General features: G+C 46.3%; 1 protein-coding gene across 2 annotated transcripts in view; it reads right to left on the reverse strand.

The window, feature by feature from the left end:
• LOC126535940 (major facilitator superfamily domain-containing protein 6-like) overlaps window positions 1–22,344 on the reverse strand; it is a 186,492-nt gene that overhangs the window by 14,435 nt on the left and 149,713 nt on the right. For both annotated transcript variants that reach the window (XM_050182800.3, XM_055073361.2), the window contains one exon: window positions 343–506. In XM_050182800.3, coding sequence (XP_050038757.1) covers window positions 358–506 — 149 coding nt within the window. In that variant the 3' untranslated portion in view covers window positions 343–357. The remainder of the gene's footprint in view (window positions 1–342; window positions 507–22,344) is intronic.

The raw sequence follows: 22,344 nt of genomic DNA on the forward strand, positions 1-22,344 counted from the left end.
CGTCCCAACCTCCAGCTCTCAATTCGCGTGATCTTGCTAGCTTTCTTTCTTTTCTTCGAAGTGACAGGGAAAAAAACGAAAATAGCGGTAATAAATTTTGCATTCAAACCCCCCATTGCCCGTACATTTGCATTAAGTTCGAGTCGAAAATTTCACTGCTTTCAAAACCATGAAGTCCTACAAAAGAACAACCCAATTTTCAGCATACCAGTGGGGACATGACTAAAAGAAAGACGCCGCCGACAACACGACAAGAAGCGATCACGAACTTGCATGACACACCTCAGAAGAAAAGTGAATGCCGCGCAGTCAGGCAGGGCTGCACGGCACGTCCTTGCATACCTCATTATCGAGGGGTCAGTTCCTGTTCTTTCTGTGTGACCAGCCGGAGTCTTCGAAGCCGCCAGTGTCCGTGTCGTCCTGGTCGCCCATCATGGGCCGGTGGGCGGGCGTGTCGCCGTTCGCCCGAGAGTTCTGCATCGGGTACCAGCCGCCATTGATGGTCGCTGCACAACCGAAACAGTGCACCTCGGCATGTGTTTACACCAACCAGCGACGATATCCTGCTAGAGCGCCTAAAACCACACAGTTTCAGGCTCCTTAACCTAACCTTACATGTATTCATGGTGCATCAAACAGCAAGTTGTAAAACGAAAACGATGCGGATGACACCAGCTGTGTGTTGTATAGCAACAACCTGGAAAAGCGTCCCGTATAATTATTGCTCCTAATTACTGTGTAATAATTAATTAACTAAGTGTTATTTATTAGTCTTACGGCAGACATCTCAATACTAAGCTTTCTTACACATTCGACAACACCGATTTCAATTGCTTGCGGTGCGCTATCTCTTGAACGGCTCTTCATTCCGCGTTCGGAACATCAAAAGAGAGCGAGAGAGAGACTGCAGACTTGAGCGACATTGTAGCATCACAACCCAATTTCTAGCGAAGCTATTTCTTGCGACCAGTTGCACTAAAAATTTCACCTTGCCTGTAATTAAATTACACAATTCAATACGGTGCCCCTATATGACTGGTACGTTTGAAACCTTCCAGCATATAACGCACTCGGGCACTTGGTAAAGACATTTTCCAAACGCAGTCATAGGCGCCGACTACCGGGGTGGGGGGGGGGGGGGGGGGGGGGCTAAGCCCCCCTCGACGATGCCGAAGCCTACCCCCCGCCCCCCTAACGCATCATTGCCAGAGTTTTGTCGCCACCATCATTTGAGGTTTCTTTTGGCTTGCCTCGAGCTTTTCAATTAAAACGTTATTTTGGCTAATAGCTTACTGCATCATTGTTTGCGCAAATGTCGACGGACTTTAATTCATACTTTCGCTTTATTTCTACAAATCCTGACAGTAAGAGAACAAGCCCATTATAAGTATCAGTGGCGGCTGTTTCATCCGCATTTTCTCACTTCAACATTGTAAACACCATTCACATACGCAATATATATACAGACGACAAACTTTATTATATTTTTAAAGAGAAGGAGGTAGCCAATTAGCAATTATTTCTGAAGGTATGGATAGCTTATGCCTAAAGAATAAATATGTTGCAGTATGTTAACCTCGCTTCAAAATGCTTTGCGTGCTTTTTTGACCTTGAAAAAAACCTGTACACTTTAGTGACTTCTCCGGTAGAGTCATTTGTCAACAGCGTGCGAAATGCACGTGAATTATGTGTGTCTCAGCATCGCTCCTCTTTCCAGTAAGCAAAGCTAACGACTCATTAAAAAGCACTTCTAATAATTTACATTTATTAGGGATGGAAACATCCTCACTTGCATGCAGAGGCCGTAAATATATACAGAGTGCATAATTACTCTGTTTAGCGCAAAACAACGCACACAAGAAAGACGATGGGACAAGGCGCTGGGTGTTCAATTAACTATCATGCGCCAATATTTAAAAAATCAATGCGTTACTCGAAGAAAACCTAGTGCACATTGTTTCCAGTACAGTGCAGTAGCTGCCAGTAATATATTGTTACTGAGATTGAATCAGGTAATTGTAATTATTTATCTATCTCGAGACGTCCTATCATAATTATCAAAGTTGGAAACAAGCTGTGATAGCTGTTGTCTTAGCGTAAATAAAGTGCACGGATGTCTTTCTTTTTTTCCAACAAACTTATCACCACAAAAGAGAATTGACAACGTCAGTGCAAATGTTCAACGGTTCGTTTTCTTTCGTTTCAGTGGCAATGTCTTTCTCCAATGAGCGGAAGGTAAAAATGATCCTTGCCTTGGGAACTGCAAATGACAAGAGGAAGGCCGCAAATATATAACAGTCATGGAAGTGTGGCAGCAGACCAAACGCGTCGACTATCATCAGAAATGATGAAAACCTGAGACAAACATGCAGCTTCAAGAAACAGCGGCGTAAGACTCCATCTTTGAGTCCTTCCGTACCATTATCAAGGTGATGCGCCGTCTCTTCGGGTTTGCGACAGGCAATGCAGTTGCTTTTGATCAGCTTATTTGAGGGCACTGCTTTATGATGTAGGTGGAAGAGCTGTCACGTGGTATTTTTCATATTTCGTGAGGTTCGTTTGCCAATCAGAAAAAAATTTCACGCAACTTGTACGTCGCTGAAAACACAACATCTGGGTGTCATTTGGGGGTACATGGGGTGCCTACGAATGCCTCATTGACAGTTTGATAATTAGGACAGTACTTCTCGAATTAGATAATTAATTGTCAATGTCGAATTAAATTTCAGGAACGGAAGAATTACTGGCGGCTACCCCACTGTACCGGAAACAATATGCACTAGGTTTTCTTCGAGTAACGCAACTGCTCTTTCTTTAAGTTTTCGTGCATGATTGTTGGGGCACCCTGTATGGTTCCCTCAGTAACCGAAATGACGCCAAGCCGGATTCACTCCAAATCAGAATCAACAGCAATTACGCGCCGGAGCGCTTATACTCGGACCCACAGAAAGAGAGAGAGAGAGACGCGGCACTTTCGTCGAAAAGACGAAGCAGTATTAGTGATAGCGAAGTATACGACAATTACACGAAAGAAGATTACACCACCGAGAGACGCCAGATTCTTTGTGTGGGGAGAGGACTCCGGCTGTGTAATTGAACTGTCTCCTTGTATGAGGTCTTGTAAATTCCCATATAAGGCTGTGACTTCAGTGGGCAATTCTTCGAGGTCACACGAAATTTTCGTCAAGTGTACGAAAAAAATATACATATACATATATATATATATATATATGGCGTTTCTTCAAAGTTCTGCAGGCAGGACCCGACGTAACATATGCAGGAAAGAGTTGAACCTTTCGGAAGTAGGACGTGTTTCAGGCACGTACCCAGGGTGGGGCCCAGGAGGGCCCGCGCCCCCCCCCCCCACACCCCCATTATTAATCAGCATACCCCCCCCTCCCCGCCACCAATCCTTACACACATTCCTAAAATGCCGCCAAATCAATGTTGAGACTTGACAGCTATTTGGTGGTCAACATTTTGATGCCTCTTCCACTCTTTTTGAATGACGGTATTTATCGGCACCTCCTGTGGTGTGAAGGCCAGTTTTCTCATCGATTCGGTGCCCGCGCGATTAATTCGAGATGCGTTCAGTGGTCACCATCTATTCAACGGTCACGCGCATGGCTGTTGCTTCGTTATTTCAACCTATTTTGTTTAGACTAATCCAGGGACCAGGAAAGGGATTCGGTTTGTAGTCAGCTGGTCTGCATGCTTGAGGAACGAGTTGCAGCCGGAGAAAACGCCAGTTGATTAACTTTTCCTTTTGCTTCATTATTTTCTCGAGTGACGGCTCGCCGCGACGCTAGCAGATCGTCGGAACCCTATACCCGCGCTATGGGTTAGATAAAGTGCGAATTAAAATAATGCGAAACAGCGTCCATCATCAAACCCTGCAATAACCCTTAGACCCAGAAACAATATGACTGTCACCCGTTACCTCGTCTTGTTTTTCCCTAACTGTACAGCACGTTTTGTGCAAAATTGGCAACTGGAAGCAAGAGTCGCAAGGAGTTGACAAATTAGGCTAAGACAACAGCCAAACAGGAAGGAAAAGCGAAAATTGACAAATTTAACCATTGTTTATGAAGATATTTATGGATCAACACATTTTTATTTGAAAAGTAACTAGAGAGAACGCTGCCGGAAGTGGAGAACAATTCTGTGCATTTTGAATGACACTCCTACAATTATCAGTCGAGGCGCATGATGTAGGCAATTCTCTGCTGTACTTATGTAGGTGTTTTTCTAACCTTCCCCGGTGGGCACAGTACGTCTAGAACCGCAGCGTCCTGCGCTCTACGCGGTTGTACGGGACTGGTGCCACGCATCATTACGCAACTTCCCAAATAGCAATACGAGTCGGTTTTGGCACTTGACTTGGTAGAGCAGCAAACGAGGAACACAAAAGAACTGTGATTATTCCGCATATATATATTTCTCAACAATTCTTACAGAGCTAATAAAAAAGGAAGGAAGATGCCACTATAGTCGGATACAACTCAAGCCTGCAGTGAAGCCCCGCGCACGCCCTCATAACCGCCAGCCACTGTTCCTCCGCGAGGCTGCTAATAATTCGTACTTAAAACTTTTCGTGTTACCCAAAGAAGGTGATAACCACAAAAATAAAATTATTAGCGCATAATTTTATACGTTTTCCCTCGCCTATTAAATACAGTGGACTGGCGAAAGCCTAATTCTTTATTGAAGTGAAATAACATGATTGCTTCGCTGCAACTATTTAATGTCAAGTTTCACTACAGTTGGCAGTGAAATTTCAAAAGTAAAACGGGCTCAGCAGCGAAATGAACTGTACTGCACACTTCTCAAGATTTAATTAATTATAGAGTTTTATGTGCCAAAACCACGATCCGGTAATGAGGCACGGTGTAGTGGGGGACTCCGGAAATTTGGACCGCCTGGGGTTCTTTAACGTGCACCTAAATCTAAGTACAGGGTTGTTCTCGCCTTTCGTCCCCATCGAAAGGCGGCCGCCATGGCCGGGATTCGATCCCGCGACCTCGTGCTTAGCAGCCCAACACCAAAGCCACTAAAGAACCATGGTGGGTAGACTTTTGAACAGTGAAATGCTCAGACTCCATACGCTTTGTCCATGTCTCTTGCATACCTCATTGCTTCCGTCGATGAAAAGACACTTCCAGAACAACAGACGCTCCGGAGGTACCAAGTACGACGCCATCTTGAAAAGGCCGCACGACGACGATATTGTTTGCTTCTGTGATTGGCAAGCGGAGTAACACAACACCGGGCCATCCGTGCGCCTTGTTTGCCAACTGCTGTTTTCTTTAAGTTGTATGCTACTATAGAAATCTACTATAGGGAGAGGGCTTCGTCCTGCAGTGGACATAATATAGGGTGATGATGATGATAGAAATCATTATTTTGCACTTTCGTTTGTTTACTTGTTCTTGGAAGTGTTCTTCCTGCGCTTCTTTCCAGCGCGAGTCCATTCGATGTGGTTCCTTGTTTGCCAAGTAAAGAAGAGGTGTATCTGACAGGCGTACTACCTGTGAGATACACCTTATTTCAATACTCTTGCGTGTTGACGCGTCTTTACGGCGAATGGCGGGCGTTATTCTCATTTGTGCTAGCGAAGGTACACCCCCTCCCTCATTTGCATAGAAAAGTTATCTTGTGTTGCCCCCCCCCCCCCCCGAAAAAGATCCTGCGTACTGCCTGACGTGTTTGCTTAACGTTTTCGGCTGGTGGACCAGCCTTCGTTGACTGTACTGTACACACACACACACACACACACACATATATATATATATATATATATATATATATATATGTTGCCACGACCTTGACACAACTGACAGCCACTCGGTGCAATTCGCCGCAATATGCTAGGCATGTTGGGTTGCTCCCAGAAAGACGACAACGACGAAGGTGACGCGCTGACGTGGCCTGGTTCCTGAGCTCCCGAACACTGGTTCTGGTCAAGTAGCTGGCGGTTTTCTTTTAATCTGTGTGTTTTACGTATTTATTTTTACCTTTTCTTTCAATATCTGCTAACCTTACAGAGTAATTTCCCGTTTTTTTTTTTTGCAATGTCACTCTCATCGGCAGGCCAGGAGGCTTCCTCCTGGTCGGCTTCTGTTCCTAACTCTGATTTGCCGGTGGAGCTTTTCTTACGCAGTGGGACGAGCAGCGTACCTGTGGCTTTGGTTCCGAGTGATGGCGGTGCGATTCGCATGAAGAATCCCAAAGCAATTCAAAGCGAACTCCGGATGGCCTCGGCCAATTTTCAACAAATCACCGAGGTTCGACAGTTCGGCCGAGGGGGGATTCTTTGCTGCTCGTCAGACCAGGCTTGTGTTCAAGATTTACTGAAGTGCGATGTTTTCGCGACACATCCGGTGAGCAGTTTCATTCCTCATCACCTTGCATGTACCAAAGGCCTAGTCCGCGGTGTCGACATAAGTCTATGTCCGGCAGAAATTTTGGAAATGTTTTCAGCAGCAGGCGTGATTTCTGTGTATCGTTGCAGCCGTGTCGTTGACAATAAGCGCATGCCCACTGAAACAGTCATTGCTACTTTCGCTGGAATGAACCGCCCATCGGAAATCAAGGCATGGCCACTGATATACCGAGTTGAGCCTCTATCACCTCGCGTCCTTCAGTGTCTAAAGTGCTGGCGGTTCGGGCGCTCGATAAAAGGCTGCAGATCCAACACACGATGCCGAATTTGTGGAGAAGGCCATCACTCAAATGATTGTTCTTCCCGAAATGAGTCCTGCTGCCTTTGCAGTGGTCCCCACCCCGCAAATGAACCTAATTGCCCTGCAAGGGCAAAGGAAATGCAAATCCTCGAAATAATTGACAGACGTCGATGCTCTCGTCGTGAGGCCATTGGAGAAATTCAGAGCAGATCTCAAGGGTATGCTGGTATAACGGCCCGTCAAACATTGTCTATGGAAAACTCAATCTCTGAGGCTGTGGCAGCTTCCGTAGAAAAGGCATTGGAGAAAGCAATGGAGCGTATCATGACAAATCTCACCGACTCCCTTGTTCAGGTGCTGTCCTCCCAACTAACTCAGTGGCTTCAACTAACTAATAAAGCCAATAGTGAGGATCCGGTGTCAGATCTACCGCGGAGTCCACCAAATGCAATATCGACCGCGCAGACATCCACAATAAACGAGCCATCTAAGCCATCAACTTCTAAGAAAATCGACCAGATCTGTCTTTCTGACACAGACGGGATGGAAAATGAAGATGTAGATATGGACCCCCGATCTCTTAAACGAACAAGGTCACCGACAGAGAAAAAACCTAGCTCTCCCACCAAGTCCAAGGCAAAGAAGTACGATAGAGAGATTCCTACTAAGAAGGACTTCTTAAAAGAGAGCGTTTTAGACCAAGCAGTTTCTACTGCTCGGATTTATTCACCATAGGAACTTTAACAGTAATTCAGTGGAACTGTCGTTCCATACTTTCCGCTGCAACAGATTTGTTATATCTTATTTCTAAATATTCTCCAGATATTATTATTTTACAGGAAACTTGGCTTGTTGCAGGTCAGGCTTTTCATCTAAAAAATTTCCGATGTTTTCGATTGGATCGCCTATCCCGAGGCGGTAGTTTGGTTTTGTTTATCTCATCAAAAATCTGTCATAGAGCTACTATAACATACCAGATAATGTCCCCAGACTGTGAAATCTTAGCACTGGATATAATACTCCCTGGTTGCACACCTTTTTCTATAATTAACACGTACTTCCCCGCTGGAGTGCAAGATACCCGCTATCTGGATATCTGTATTGCACGCAGTCAGAAAAACATCCTACTGGTGGGAGATTTCAATTCTCATCATGTATCGTGGGGTTTCCGAACGGACACTTGCGGCAAACGCTTGTGGGATTGGGTTTTAACAAATCAATTCTCTTGTTTAAATTCGAGAGCACATACTTTCGTACGGGGTCAGTCGCGATCTGCCCTAGATCTTACGTTTGCTACCTCGAGCATGTCTGTCACCTCCTGGAAGACTGTAGACTCCGGAACTAACAGTGATCACCTCCCTATAATTTTTGAACTGCTTACCCCGTTAACTAGTTTAGATAGTAATGTGCGCACTTTTGTTAATTACGAAAAATTTAAAAATGCATTAAAATCAGCTTTACACGCTCAGGAGGGCATGGAGAGGGATATTAAAGCAATGAGCCTATGTTCCATTCTAAAACAGTCATCAAAAAAAGCTCAGTTTGTTGTGCAATCCACTAAGGGTGGATCATATTGTTCCTGGTGGAATTCTGACTGCGAGCGAGATTTTAGACGTAGAAAAGCAGCGTGGAAGAAACTTTTATTCAACCAAAGTCCTGTTAATTGGGCGGATTATACATATATAGCTACTACATTTAAACGAACAGTCTCAAAAGCTAAGGAGGATTATGATTCCAAGCACTACACATACCTTTCAAAGTCTTGCAATAAAAAGGCCCTGTTTAAATTTCTTAGATCTCGTAAAGTTATACCGGCGCCCGTGAATGTCGATTCTGTCGTTTTAACTACAAAAGAAGTATCGGAATCACTTGAAAAAATTGCTCAAGGACTTGCGCAACGTTTCAAACATAAATTGCCCTTAAACCTAAAGAAACCTCCCTTGGCAGACGACTTTGAGATAATAACAGCGACAGAGATTGAACGCATTATTAGTTCGCTGCCAGCGTCATCCCCCGGTCCAGATGGAATTACAACAGGAATGCTAAAAGTCTTATTTGATAATGCACCTCAGGACCTCCTAAACATATTAAATTTCTCTCTCAAGAATGCATGGGTTCCAAGAGAGTGGAGAGTAGCTAAAATTATTCCACTATTAAAGAAAAAATCAGCTGGACTTGACTTAGACAACATACGACCAATTTCTCTTACTTCTAATGTCGTCAAATTAATAGAAAGAGTTCTTCACGGCCGTATAACAAATTTTATGGAGGATCACACCCTTCTTAGTCCTTGCCAAATTGGATTTCGTCCCGGCCACTCCATATGGTGCGCCCATGTAGACTTAGAGAGCCGCGTTAAACTTGCTCGCCGCAAACGAGAGTACGCAGCTTTGGTGACGCTAGATGTATCAAAAGCATACGACTCTGTAGAACATTGTATTCTATTCGATAAACTTCAGTCTACGAATATCCCAAAATATATAACCGCTTGGATCTATGAATTTATAAGAGAGAGAGAGTTTTATTGTTACCAACGCGGTATTTCGACGTCCAAACACAAGCAGACAAGAGGTGTACCACAGGGTTCCGTTCTTTCCCCTATATTATTTAATATTTTGCTAAGCACAATTCCTTTGTGTCCGGAAGTACATGTTTATGTTTACGCGGACGATATCGCATTTTTTACGTCCGCAAATAATATACATTCACTACAACAGTCGTTGCAGAATTACTTAGGAATGCTGGAGACATGGCTAGAGGGGTTATGCATGTCGTTAAATATTAGCCAAAGTGCGGTATTGGTATTCCCATTAACTGCACAGGTGCAAATTACTTTACAATACCGACAGGAAATCATTCCTCAAGTTGACGAAGTCAAGTACCTTGGTGTCATTTACGATGGCAAACTCACCTGGCGCAGTCACATTGAACATATTAAAACAAAGGCAGAACGAGCCGTAGCTATGCTCCGCCGGCTCAGCCACCGTCGCTCTGGATTACGCAGGGATACCTTACTGATGATCTATAAAATGTATGTTCGGCCCATATTAGAATTCGGCTGCGTGATACTTTCCGGTGGCCCCGCCTACAAAATTAAACCTCTCATACTTTTAGAAAGAGAAGCTCTACGATCATGCCTCGGGCTTCCTAGATTTGTTGCCAATGCTGTTTTATATCAGGAAGCTCATATACCCACCCTAGATTGCAGATTCCGCATGCTTACGGTTCAGACATTTTTAAACATTTATGAGTTTTCAAAAAGACGTACGCAATATGCCTTTATCACTGAACCTGCTGAGTTTTTCCAAGTATCGTGGTCGAGATTGCACAGCCCTCAGATAGTATTCGTACAAGCACAGTTACAAAAACTGGATGTATCCATACGCCAAGTTTACCATTCAAATGATGCCTTTACAGACCTCAAAATTGAGTTCGAGGACATATTTCCTAATCATGCTAAACTATTACCAAGGCGATATTTAATTAATATCTTACACGGCCACCTGCACCAGCTAACCACTGACAACGTAGTAGCTACTGACGCTTCTGTTTGCAATGAGAGGGCAGGAGTGGGGATCTTCTCTGAATCTCTTCAATGGTCCTACTCCCTTCGCCTTCCCAACTTCACACATATATTTCAGGCAGAACTATTAGCGATTATACTAGCATTACGAAAACTCCCCCAAAAAGACCCATTAGCTGTTATCGTGACCGACTCGCTATCTGTATGCACAGCACTAACTGCATCATTAAATTCAGCAATTCAAAGAACATTTCGTTCGATGATACCTCCGTACTTACGAAAAGTATGTTTGCTTTGGGTACCGGGACATCGTGGGTTGCACTTGAATGAAATGGCAGATTCACTCGCACGAGCATCCCTTAACGGCCCTATCATATCTGTTTTGCCGACATCAGCTTATGTCACCGCGGCAAGGTACAGAAATTTCGCTATATCTCAAGATTCTGCAATACCCATGCTAACACCGTGTTCTGAATTCCACCATCTTGGCTTCCCATGGAATATTAATTGGTGTCCTTCAAGGCAATTGGAAGTATCTTTTACAAAATTGAGATGCCGTATACCTCCTCTAAATTTTTACTTACACAGGTCTGGTCTCGCGATGTCCCCTCTATGTTCTTATTGCACTGCACCTGAAACTATCGAACATTATTTTCTCTCATGCGGCCGCTTTCTAAGACAAAGAAGAATATTAGAATACTCATTTACCAAACTTGGCCTATTACTAACCTCGACAAACATTCTTTCTTTTGGGGCAACTTCACTGGGAACCAGCCACAGGGATGCTTTTCTTGCTGTTTACAATTTTATTAGAGAGACAACAAGAGTACCTTGCTGATTTTCTACAATTATCCATAGTTTCTATTACTTAATTTTTTTACGTTAAATTATTTTATCAAAATTCTTACCAATACTTTCATTGCAAGTCTAAATTACAGTTCTATCGTCCCACGCTCCACTATTCAAATCTAGTTTCTCTATACTTCTAACCTTACCGAAAACCGCCTGCTTCTTGGCCAATCCCCCATAGTGGGTACGCGCCACTGTCTGGGACACAAGACAAGACAACTTCACAAAAAGATCTATAGCGTCGACCGAAGTCTTTTGTGGTTATGTCTGTGACAAACTGGTGGAGGTGCTGGGTACGCATCTATCTACTCTGACCCCGAGGAACTGGAAGCGGACAACCTACGCAAAAGCCGACGGCTTCAAGGACTGCCTCCGGAACACGGCCTGCAAGATCTGCCGAGGATGTCGACTACAACCGCAAGCCAGACACAAGCGACATACGGTACGGGACAGCCTCCTGCGTCGCTGGTTCTCCACACGCCACACTGGCAGCGGGCGTTCCATGGTGAGCCTTTTGAGGACTTCGAAGACTGGCTCAATGATTTCCAACGTGTGGCCGACGTCAATTATTGGGATGAACAGAAAAAGTTAAGGAACGTGTACTTCGCCCTAGAGGACTCTGGCCGAACATGGTTCGCTAATCACGAGCCATCCAACACCACCTGGCAAGAATTGCAATGGCAGATACGCGATACGTACTGCAGTCCCGCAAGAAAAGAGCGAGCAGAGCAAGCCCTTCAGAGTACGGTTCAAAAGCCGAATGAAAGCGTAGCCATGTTCGCAGAGGACATGTCCCGGCTTTTCAGTCGTGCTGACCCTGGCATGACAGAAGCGAAGAAGGTCCGCCTGCTTATGCGTGCAGTGAAAGAGCAGCTGTTTGCTAGACTGACGAGAAGGCCGCCAGCTGCAGTAGCTGAGTTCGTCAGTGAGGCGACAACAATGCAGCGAGCCCTTCAGCAACGCTCCTCGGTCTACGATCGCCAAATCAGCCTGGGATGAGCACCTCCTCTTTCGTTGCCCTGTGACACCGATGCGCTTCGAGAGCTTGTGCGTTGTGTCGTGCGTGAGGAGCTTGATCGACTACAGGGAGTGCGATTTCAGCCGACCGTAACATCCCTCACAGATATCGTCCGCGAAGAAGTCCGCCTGGCACAGACACTCGTGCAAACCAGACCTGAAGCTGCCCCCGTACTGACTTATGCGCAAGCAGTGAGGCAAGCTGCGCAGCCCGTAAACCACCGTAACCCGCCTTTTTCCGAAGAACCGCTGTGCCACTTCCAGGGCGAAGGTTCACGTACAAATATGTATGAGTTCACGAGCCCCCGAATCAATACGTGAAAATCAGACGTGTGGCTCACACCTGACTATCAGCCACTCCGCTTCCATTGTAGCTAAGCAGGCCACTTGTACCACGCCTGCTACTACCGAAGAATAGGCCTCCTGGGCTATCCCCCCGGCGCTCGTCGCCCACGTGAGGGAGAGCGCCCGAGAGAAATCCAGCAATATCTGGCAAGTCAACCTTCGTCGCCGTACGCGCAGTTCCCACCGTTTGAACAGTCGCTGCCAACGACCCGATCTCCGTCTCCGCAGAGGCGCCAGTCACGATCACCACCTCCTCGACGATCGGCGTCACCTAGCCGTTACACTACGTTCTCCGCTTCCGTGTACAACCGGCCCACGAGCCCAATTCGGGGAAACTAAGAACAGTGACCTCAGGGGGTGGGCCCGCTGTCCAATGCACTTCGAAAGATCCTCCGCTGCGACACCCCGACGACGACGACACCTTCCTTCGAAAACCGTGAACCTGTTTCAGCTGACATACTCGTTTTTGTAGATAACCACACGGTAACCGCTCTTGTCGATACTGGTGCCGATTATTCTGTTATGAGCGCACAACTGGCTATTGCAATTCACAAGGTGACGACACCGTGGCCAGGACCTAAGCTTCGTACAGCCGGCGGTCATGTTCTCACGCCGATCGGCAAATGCACAGCGAGGGTACAAATTCCTGAGGCCACATTTGTCGGTTCATTTATTATACTGGCAGAGTGCTCTAGACAGGTCATACTCGGCATGGACTTTCTTCGGGAGTACGGCGCAATCATAAACCTTCGCAAGTTGATTGTCACTTTTTACAGCGAACACGCAACTCATTCGAACGACTATCACCCACAGTCCACGGTGTTACGCCTTTCGGGTGACTGCGCTGCTTTACCACCACGGAGTACTACGTTGATCACCGTAGAAACAGACGATGATCCTCCCCATCTCGAAATCGTTGAAGGCAATCTGTCAGTCCTGTTCGTTCGACAGGTTTCGGTAGCCCGCGGCATCTTGCCGCTGTCGTCACGGACTGCTCAGATTTTAGCGACCAATTTCAGCCGTGAATTCCAGCACTTCGCCCCACGAACTGCCATCACCTATTTGGAGCCAGTCAGTGACTCTCCTGATTGTTTAACTGTAGGACACAATGGTGGAGATTCTAACTGTGACGTACCAGCCAACAGCAAAACTGATGTGAATTCTAAATTATCAGGTGAACAACAAGCTAGCATTCGAAGCCTTTTACAGACTTTCGCGGACTGTTTCGCTTCAACATTGAAGGTCAACCAAACGCCTATTACGAAACACAGAATTATTACAAATCCCAATGAAAGACCCGTGCGCCAACGTGTCTACGGTGTTTCTTGTAGAGAGCAAGACGCCATCGGAAATCAAGTCCAACAAATGCTTACCGACAACATCATACCGCCCTCCACCAGTCCATGGGCGTCACCTGTGGTTCTGGTGAAAAAGAAAGACAGTACAATGCGTTTATGCGTTGACTATCGCAAGTTTAACAACGTTACGAAGAAGGACGTTTATCCCCTTCCCCGCATCGACGATTCTTTGGACCGCCTTCGACATGATCGACACTTCTCATCAATGGACCTTCGCAGCGGCTGCTGGCAAATCGAGGTTGATGACCATGACCGTGAGAAAACCGCGTTTATTACGCCTGACGGACTTTACGAATTCAAGGTCCTTCCTTTCGGATTGCGCTCTGCGCCTGCTACTTTTCAGCGCATGATGGACACGGTTCTATCAGGTCTCAAGTGGCAGTCATGCCTTGTCTATTTAGATGATATCGTTGTGTTTTCAGAAACTCTTGAGCAGCCCCTCCAGCGCTTACAAGCAGTTCTTGACGCAATTCGTACTGCTGGACTGTCTTTAAAGCCGGAAAAATACCATTTCGGGTATGACGAACTCAAATTTTTAGGCCATGTCGTCAGCTACGAAGGCATTCGACCAGACCCCGCCAAAGCCATTGCTGTTGCTTCGTTTCCAACAACCTCGAACATGAACTCCTCCGTATTCTAGAGCTTCGCGCATATTATATACGCTTCGTGGCCAACTTTTCAAGGATAGCCGAACCTCTGCAACGGTTAACAAAGGATAATGTTACATTTGTCTGGGAGCAGGACCAACAAGAGGCTTTCTGTGAACTCCAGAAATGTCTGCGCACACCTCCAGTTCTAGGACACCTCGACGACGACAGTGACACCGAGTTGAAGAAGAAGAAGAAGTTTATTTACCCCATAAGTACACTGATATATACAAAGCGGTAGGGATGGCAGGATAAAAGCTGCATAACGGCAGCTTGACTAGTCCCACCTCCCCATGAACAACAGGCAGCAACATGGCAAGATATTCGTAGTACATTCTTGTGGCAAGGTCAATATATACATAATCACAGACGCATATATAGACACACATTTATACATATACACACATATATATATATATATATATATATATATATATATACATACACACATGCATATACGCATACATGTATGCATGAAAAGCAGAAATGACAACTTAGAAATAGCAAAGAAATACTTTTCAACTGTGGGGATGCGCGACTCTCGCGCGTCCTCTGATGTTTTTCCCGCATAGCGCATCCCCTGATATGCTGTTTTCCCGCACGACTCGCGTGGCCTGGCGCCCGCGGCGTGGTACAAGCGCGGTGCGAGAGATGTCGCGACCGTCGCGCCGCGGCGGGGTTACTCGGGCGCCGAGGGACAAGGGGCTGCCTCTTGCCCGGCGGGTCGGGCGCACGGCGTGGACGTCCCACGCGCGCGCGCGGCGACCCATGCTTCTGCGAGACCGCCTCGCGTGGCGGCCTTCGAGCGCGCCTCCGTTGGCGTGACCGAACACGCGAACGACCAGGCGTTGGGATCCAGCATGGGGCGAACATATTCGCTCGCTCGCGGTGAGTCGGACTTCTAGATTTGTCGCGCGCCCATCGGCATGTTTTGTGGATAGCCACTCGGCTAGCAGGCATGGATCTATGAAAGGTGCAATAAATGCCCTTGTGACTGTTTGCACTACTGTGTGTTGTCGTTCCTTTGTCCCAAGAGTACGGAGGAGAACCACCCGTATCTCCCCACATCTGGCGCCCAACGTGGGGCCTCTTGGGGCATCGGACGATAATTTTAAGTGTTGCTTCGTTCAAGACCTTTGTTTGAACCGAAGCGTAGGCCTAGCGTGGATTTTGATCGCTAGCGTCGGCGGCGTGCTTTCTTGAGCGAGGCGACGGAGGCTGTAGTGTGTTTGAACATGTCAACATGCTAAGCCTTTTCGCAAGTGTTTTTTTTTTTTAATGACATTCGTCGGTACGAGAGCCACGTGGTCTGCATCCTGGGAGAGCGAGGCTGAGCGCCCGCGGAGCAGTGGCAAGCCTGAAGCGAGTGAGTACGGAAGCCTCGTGGGTGGTCCGAATTTCTTATGTATATAGCTTCTTCTATCTCTTTGACTCCGATGAAGTCGCGGCTCAGAGAGCCGAGTGGCCGCGGGCCACGGGTGCCACTACGGGCTGACTGGTATTGCGGCCTGGCACCGGGCGCTCCGACACCGTCTGGGACGGTGGGCGCCGTCAACTCGGATGCTGTGTGCACCGAGCGGAGTAGGACCACCTCACAGAGCTAACGTCTCCTCGCGGCTGCCTGTTTTGCGCTCATTTTGAGTGTTGTTTTTGGATGCCGGTTGTTGTCAGAGTAGCGACGCTTTAGGCCTAAGGCTTTACGAAGCTGCCTGTCGCACGTGGAGGGACACAACCTGGGTGGACCGTGGCGTTGAGGTGTTGCAAGTTGCTTCCCTCATTCTAGTTAGCCTCGCACGAATTGAAATTACTCGTTCGACCCAAGAAAGCGAGCTTCGTTCACGTGAACTTAGCATCTGAGTAGCTGCCCGATCTTTTGCTAGCCGAGTTGAACATCGTACCACGTGGGCGATGCGCATGCAGAATTCCTCTCCCTTGCACTACTGTAGTGTTTGCCGAGTGTGTTGAGTTTACGCAGCGTGATTGGAGTCACCCCTGGCTTGCTGTCACCTGCACATCGTCTGCGCTGCTGCCCCGGACTACGATCGAGTCACCCCGGGCGATGGTGATGCTGTGGCCAGTTCGGCGCAGCGACTTCGGCGGCCTCCTGCATACAGCTCACAACCCTCGGCGGCGGACAAAGGAGCCAGCGGTCACCGACAGCTACGGCGGCTCTTGCCAGCAGGGCGCGTCGGCGCGAGCGACGCTTGCTCGTACCGACTACTGCGTCGTCGTCTCCGGAGTCCTGGCCTGGAATGATGCCGTCGAGTCTGCAAAGCTGCTGCTGTGACCGGCGGACGCCAGCGGTGTACCCCAAGGACAGTCGGCTCGCATGTTACGGACAGCGTGTGGACATTTCCCCGGCGCGGCCACTGTTGCATGTACCACCTTGTTCGCGAAGCACGGGTTAATGTTAGACCGTGTGACATGTTTCGCCGGAATAAGAAGTGATTTAAGGTTGGGGGGATGTGGGGATGCGCGACTCTCGCGCGTCCTCTGATGTTTTTCCCGCATAGCGCATCCCCTGATATGCTGTTTTCCCGCACGACTCGCGTGGCCTGGCGCCCGCGGCGTGGTACAAGCGCGGTGCGAGAGATGTCGCGACCGTCGCGCCGCGGCGGGGTTACTCGGGCGCCGAGGGACAAGGGGCTGCCTCTTGCCCGGCGGGTCGGGCGCACGGCGTGGACGTCCCACGCGCGCGCGCGGCGACCCATGCTTCTGCGAGACCGCCTCGCGTGGCGGCCTTCGAGCGCGCCTCCGTTGGCGTGACCGAACACGCGAACGACCAGGCATTGGGATCCAGCATGGGGCGAACATATTCGCTCGCTCGCGGTGAGTCGGACTTCTAGATTTGTCGCGCGCCCATCGGCATGTTTTGTGGATAGCCACTCGGCTAGCAGGCATGGATCTATGAAAGGTGCAATAAATGCCCTTGTGACTGTTTGCACTACTGTGTGTTGTCGTTCCTTTGTCCCAAGAGTACGGAGGAGAGAAACCCGTATCTCCCACACAACCGACAAACCAAAAAGTTAATTATTCACAGAAATTTTTGCAGTAATGTGCTCTTGGATATATGGCGTATGTTTGCATCATTTAGACTATATTTGTTAAGTGTAGAGGGAAGACAGTAGGAGAGTGCTTGAAGGCCATAGTTAGTCCGAGGGCGCGGGACTTCCCAGTGTTCCGTATATCGATTTAGGCGAAAAGAAGGATTCCGCTGCAAGTTCGCGATGTTTATGATATGATTAGTACCCTTAATCATGTCACGTTTAAAAGAACACATAAGTTGATACTCATAAAGGCGGTCTACACGTAAAATCTTGAACTTCCGGAATATGTCACGCGTATGTCCTTTGTAAGGTAAGTCTGAAATAGCACGTAAGGCATTCTTTTGAACTGAAACTAAATTACCTAATGATTTCTTAGTACTATTTGACCAGACCAGGTTACAATAGCGCAGGTGAGAAGCAAATAGTGCGTTATAAACCATAAGTTTCTGTGGTATTGGTAGTAGCCTCTGGCATCTGCGCAACATACCTAACGCTTTACTAAGTTTATTTCGTAAGTAATCGGTGTGGTGGTCCCATAGCATCAATTCATGGAAAATAACACCCAATGTTTTTGCTGTAGCGGAAAGTTCTATTTTTGTGTCATTGAGTGTGAGGCATTGGGTTAGATCACAAGGCGTGGACTTCGCTCTAAAGAGGACCGCTTTTGTCTTGGAGCAGTTTAACTGGAGAGAATTTTTTACAGACCAGTTATATATCTTGTGAAGTATTTCATTTGCAAAATTGATGAGTTGATCCTCCTTAGTTCCTGAGAAGAATAAACTAGTATCATCTGCGTAAATAATATAGGTAATCGAAACATCAATATTAACAATGTCATTTATGTAAATGATAAATAGAAGTGGTCCCAATATGCTACCTTGAGGCACGCCTTGCGTAATAAGTTTAAACGAAGATAATTTTCTATTTATTGATACGCATTGCTTTCTATTGGTTATATAACTTCTAATTAAATCTAAAACTATTCCGCGTGTACCATAACAATTCAATTTTTTTAATAGTGTTCCATGGTTAATTCTGTCAAAAGCTTTTGAGAAATCTAGGAATAGTCCCAATGTTAGTTTCCTCGCCTCTATATTTTTCAAAATTAGTTCCTTTTGTTTAAGAAGAGCAGTTTCAGTCGAGCAGCCTGACCTGAAGCCATATTGACATGGTGTTAAAACAGAATACTTGTTAAAAAAGGCAGTCATCCTAAGGAGAATAATTTTTTCTAAACCTTTTGAAAACAGTGGAAGAATTGAGATTGGTCTATAGTTACTTAAGTTTTCCCTTTCTCCGCCTTTGTAAACCACAGCTACCCTTGCGATTATCATCTGTTGAGGAAAAATGCCAGAGGTTAGGGAGATGTTGTAAATGTGAGTGAGGCAAGGGGTGAGCAGGTCAATAACAAAAAGAATTGGCTGTATTTTTAATCCGTGCACATCCTCACTTTTAGATCGCCTAAAATTTTTGAACACATTTAAAACCTCAGTGTCATCAGTCTCATCAATATACAAAGAATGTGTAAGGGGACTGGGCAAATACATCAAGGCATCTTGGTCATAAGTGCTTTCAACTAGAGAGGCAAAGTAATCATTAAATTTATTGGCGAGTGCTTCATCTTTAAGAACCTCATTACCAACCTTGAGCTCTTTAATAGTACTGGCGGGTCGCCTTGATGATATAACAGAATTCAGCTTATTCCAAGTCTGTTTTGCATCAACGATAACATCGAACATGGAGTAGTAATAGTCGCATTTAGCTTGTTTTTGCAGCTTAGTCAGGTTATTTCGATATTTCTTAAACCGCTTCAAATCATCTGGGTCACGGCTATTCAAAAACGCATGGTACAGCCTATTCTTTTCATTTATCATCTTGATTAGCTTAGAGGAGATCCATGGCTTGCGAGCGTGTTTAGGTTTTTTTACGTGCCTGTAAGGAAAGTGTTTTTGGTATACTGTGCACACGATCTTAATGAAGCGGTCATAGGCGCTATCAGGTGATGAAGAGGAGAGTATGTCATCCCAGCTTAACGAGCTTATTTCGTCACGAAAGCAAGAAAGAGATTGTGAATTAATTTCTTGGAAATAAATGTCTGATTTCACCGGGTGCCTCTGTTTAATTTCAACCGTAGTAATTAGGCAAATTGGTAAATGATCACTGATAGCGATACTTATCGGACCATGGTGTAGTAGGTTAGCAGAATTTGTTATAAATAGATCTATCAAGGTGGCTGTAGCAGCTGTAATGCGAGTTGGGGTAGTTATAACATTTGAAAGGCCATGCGAAAGAAGTAGATTTGACAGGTCAGTTTGTTTGCTAGTCTTTGTGAGCATGTCAATGTTGAGGTCACCTCCGAGTACTAATGTATAATTATTTTCATTAACAAACCAAAAGAATTCATCTAAATATTGAAGAAACTTGTTGATGTTGCCGTGAGGAGGTCTATACACAACAGTAAATAGAGAGTTTTCGAATTTTAAACACAGAATTTCAATGTCTTCACAGCATCGAGACCAATCATCAATATACTGATAGCCAATACTTGTTTCCACATATATGCATACACCACCGCCTCTAGTTTCTCTATTTATATAGGCCACATTATACCCATCAATATGCACAATATCGGTTTCATTGCAGTACCAAGTTTCAGTCAACATAATGACAGAAAATTTAAATTTAAATTCATCTAGAAAATTCCACAATGCGTCTTCTTTAGAACGGGCTGACTGTATGTTCATATGCAGGAAACTCAGAGTCGATAGGCGCTGATGCGCAACAATCGTGCTTAATTCAGAGGGACTAGTACATTTCAGAGCCATTTTGAAACTTAATTCTCAGGAAAAAAAGACAGCCATTGCAATGTAGAAACAGTGCCGTTGGCATAGACGAATAAGACGTTATATATGCAAGACCAACTGCTGAAGAAAATATTAAGGGGAATTTAATTTTTATGTGGGTAACGCCCTCAACCGCAGCACTGTAGCAAGCAAGAACAAATGAGTGCAACACTGATGTACTATAGACTCTAAGGTGTACAATATTGGTCAAAAGGTTAACGTTCATAAAAATAACTGTTTCCGACAGTAGTTTAGAGCTTACATACATAAGGACACTATCAGGCGCATTTGCTAGGTACGAAGCCGCATAGATTCGGAAAATGTGCGTGGGTGTCTGAAGAAACGCTCCGTTAACTGTTTTCAAAAATATCGAGAAAAGCAAGAAGAACCATAGGTTCCTAGATTGTTCTTGAGCCATTCTATCTGTTGGCACCATGACATAAATGGCGTTGAGTATGCAATAGCGGGTAACCTAACGCACCTTGTCTAGGTCCGAGTCACAGGTAACATGTAGGACAGGCGAATTTTCAGACTTCCGCATCAGGATCTTTCCCTGTGACACCCACACAAACTTCCATTCTTTTTCTCGCCTCAGTTGTCGAGCTCTACCCAATAAACGCTTGTTTTCAACGCACGGATGCTCATTGATATATACAGGATTACTCTCTTCAAAGCCCAGGGTCCCAGTGCTTAACTTAGCGGTTCGCGCAGCAGAGAGTACTCTGTCTCGTGCAGACCTAGTCGAAAACTTTATGATCACGTTTGGCTTATTTTTATCTTTAGAAGGGACACGATGTACTACATCAATGTCATTGTCCGTGACACTTGTGCCTATACATGTGGCAATTTGTCCAACACTTCTTCTCAGATCTTCGTTTGCAACTAACGGTAGTCCTTTAACCTCAAGGTTCATGTTCCTGCTGTATTGTTTCAGCTCAACTATTTCTCTCTTTGCTTCTTTCAGTTCTTTACTTAGTTGCTCATTTTCCCTTTTACATCGCTGATTTTCAGCCGTCACTGCAGTCAGCTCGCGACGGAACGCGTCAACACCCTTCTTGAATTGTTCGAAACCATCGTTCATAAAGCCAATGGAGTCGCGAATGGCTCCAAGTTCACAGCGAATCTCTGTATTGGAGTTAGCAACACCACCGACGACATTTCTCATGTCCGTCGCGAACGCCTCAAGCTTAGCTGTCAGTTCAACTAACACTTTTGTGACTTCCTTTATAGTACCTGGCTGCTTATCAGCAAGAGACTTAGCGACATCGCGCAGGCTTCCAGAGCCAGAACCCTCCATAGCCTAAAGGCAGCACAGATATGGCATATACGACACTCTAACCAGTAGTCACAACAAGGTAAAAGCACTACAAGACTCGTGGCAGCAACAGCGACGACAGGGGAGGAGCTATGCTACAGCACAGAATAAGAAATGAAACCAACCTGCAAAAATCCAGACAAGTTGATTAAATGACGTGCGTACGTCGCCGCTGCCGCTGCCAGAGTGAACCCAGCTTTCCAGTGAAAACACTGCCCCCAAGACAGAAGCGACAGAAGGCCGTGGTTACGGTACAGTCAGGCATATGGCGGGACACGCAGAACAGTCCTGGTCCTGGTAAAGGCAAATGGAACAATGGTGAGTTGCTCACGTAGTCTGTTTTCTTGAGAAAGAAACAGGCAGCCACGGCCCAGTTCGGATCCTCTTACAGGTATCAGATGAAGCGCCGGCCTCTGCAAAAATCCAGACAAGTTGATTAAATGACGTGCGTACGTCGCCGCTGCCGCTGCCAGCAACGTTGGCCTTGGTGCCGTCCTCGTAGAGTGGCAAAATGGAGCCGAGTGCGTTATTGCGTACGCAAGCTGCCCTTTTTCTCCAGCTGAAAGGAACTACTCCACTACGGAGAAGGAATGTTTGGCTGTTGTCAGTGGCGTAGCTAGGTTGTCTGGCACCCGGGGCCCATAGGTCTTCTGTCACCCCCCCCCCCCCTGGGTGTAGCCGGTGCAAAGAGGGGTGTCTTCAGACGTATATGACACCCCC

The sequence above is a fragment of the Dermacentor andersoni genome, chromosome 4 (genome assembly GCF_023375885.2).
Source record: "Dermacentor andersoni chromosome 4, qqDerAnde1_hic_scaffold, whole genome shotgun sequence".
Classification (NCBI taxonomy): domain Eukaryota; kingdom Metazoa; phylum Arthropoda; class Arachnida; order Ixodida; family Ixodidae; genus Dermacentor; species Dermacentor andersoni.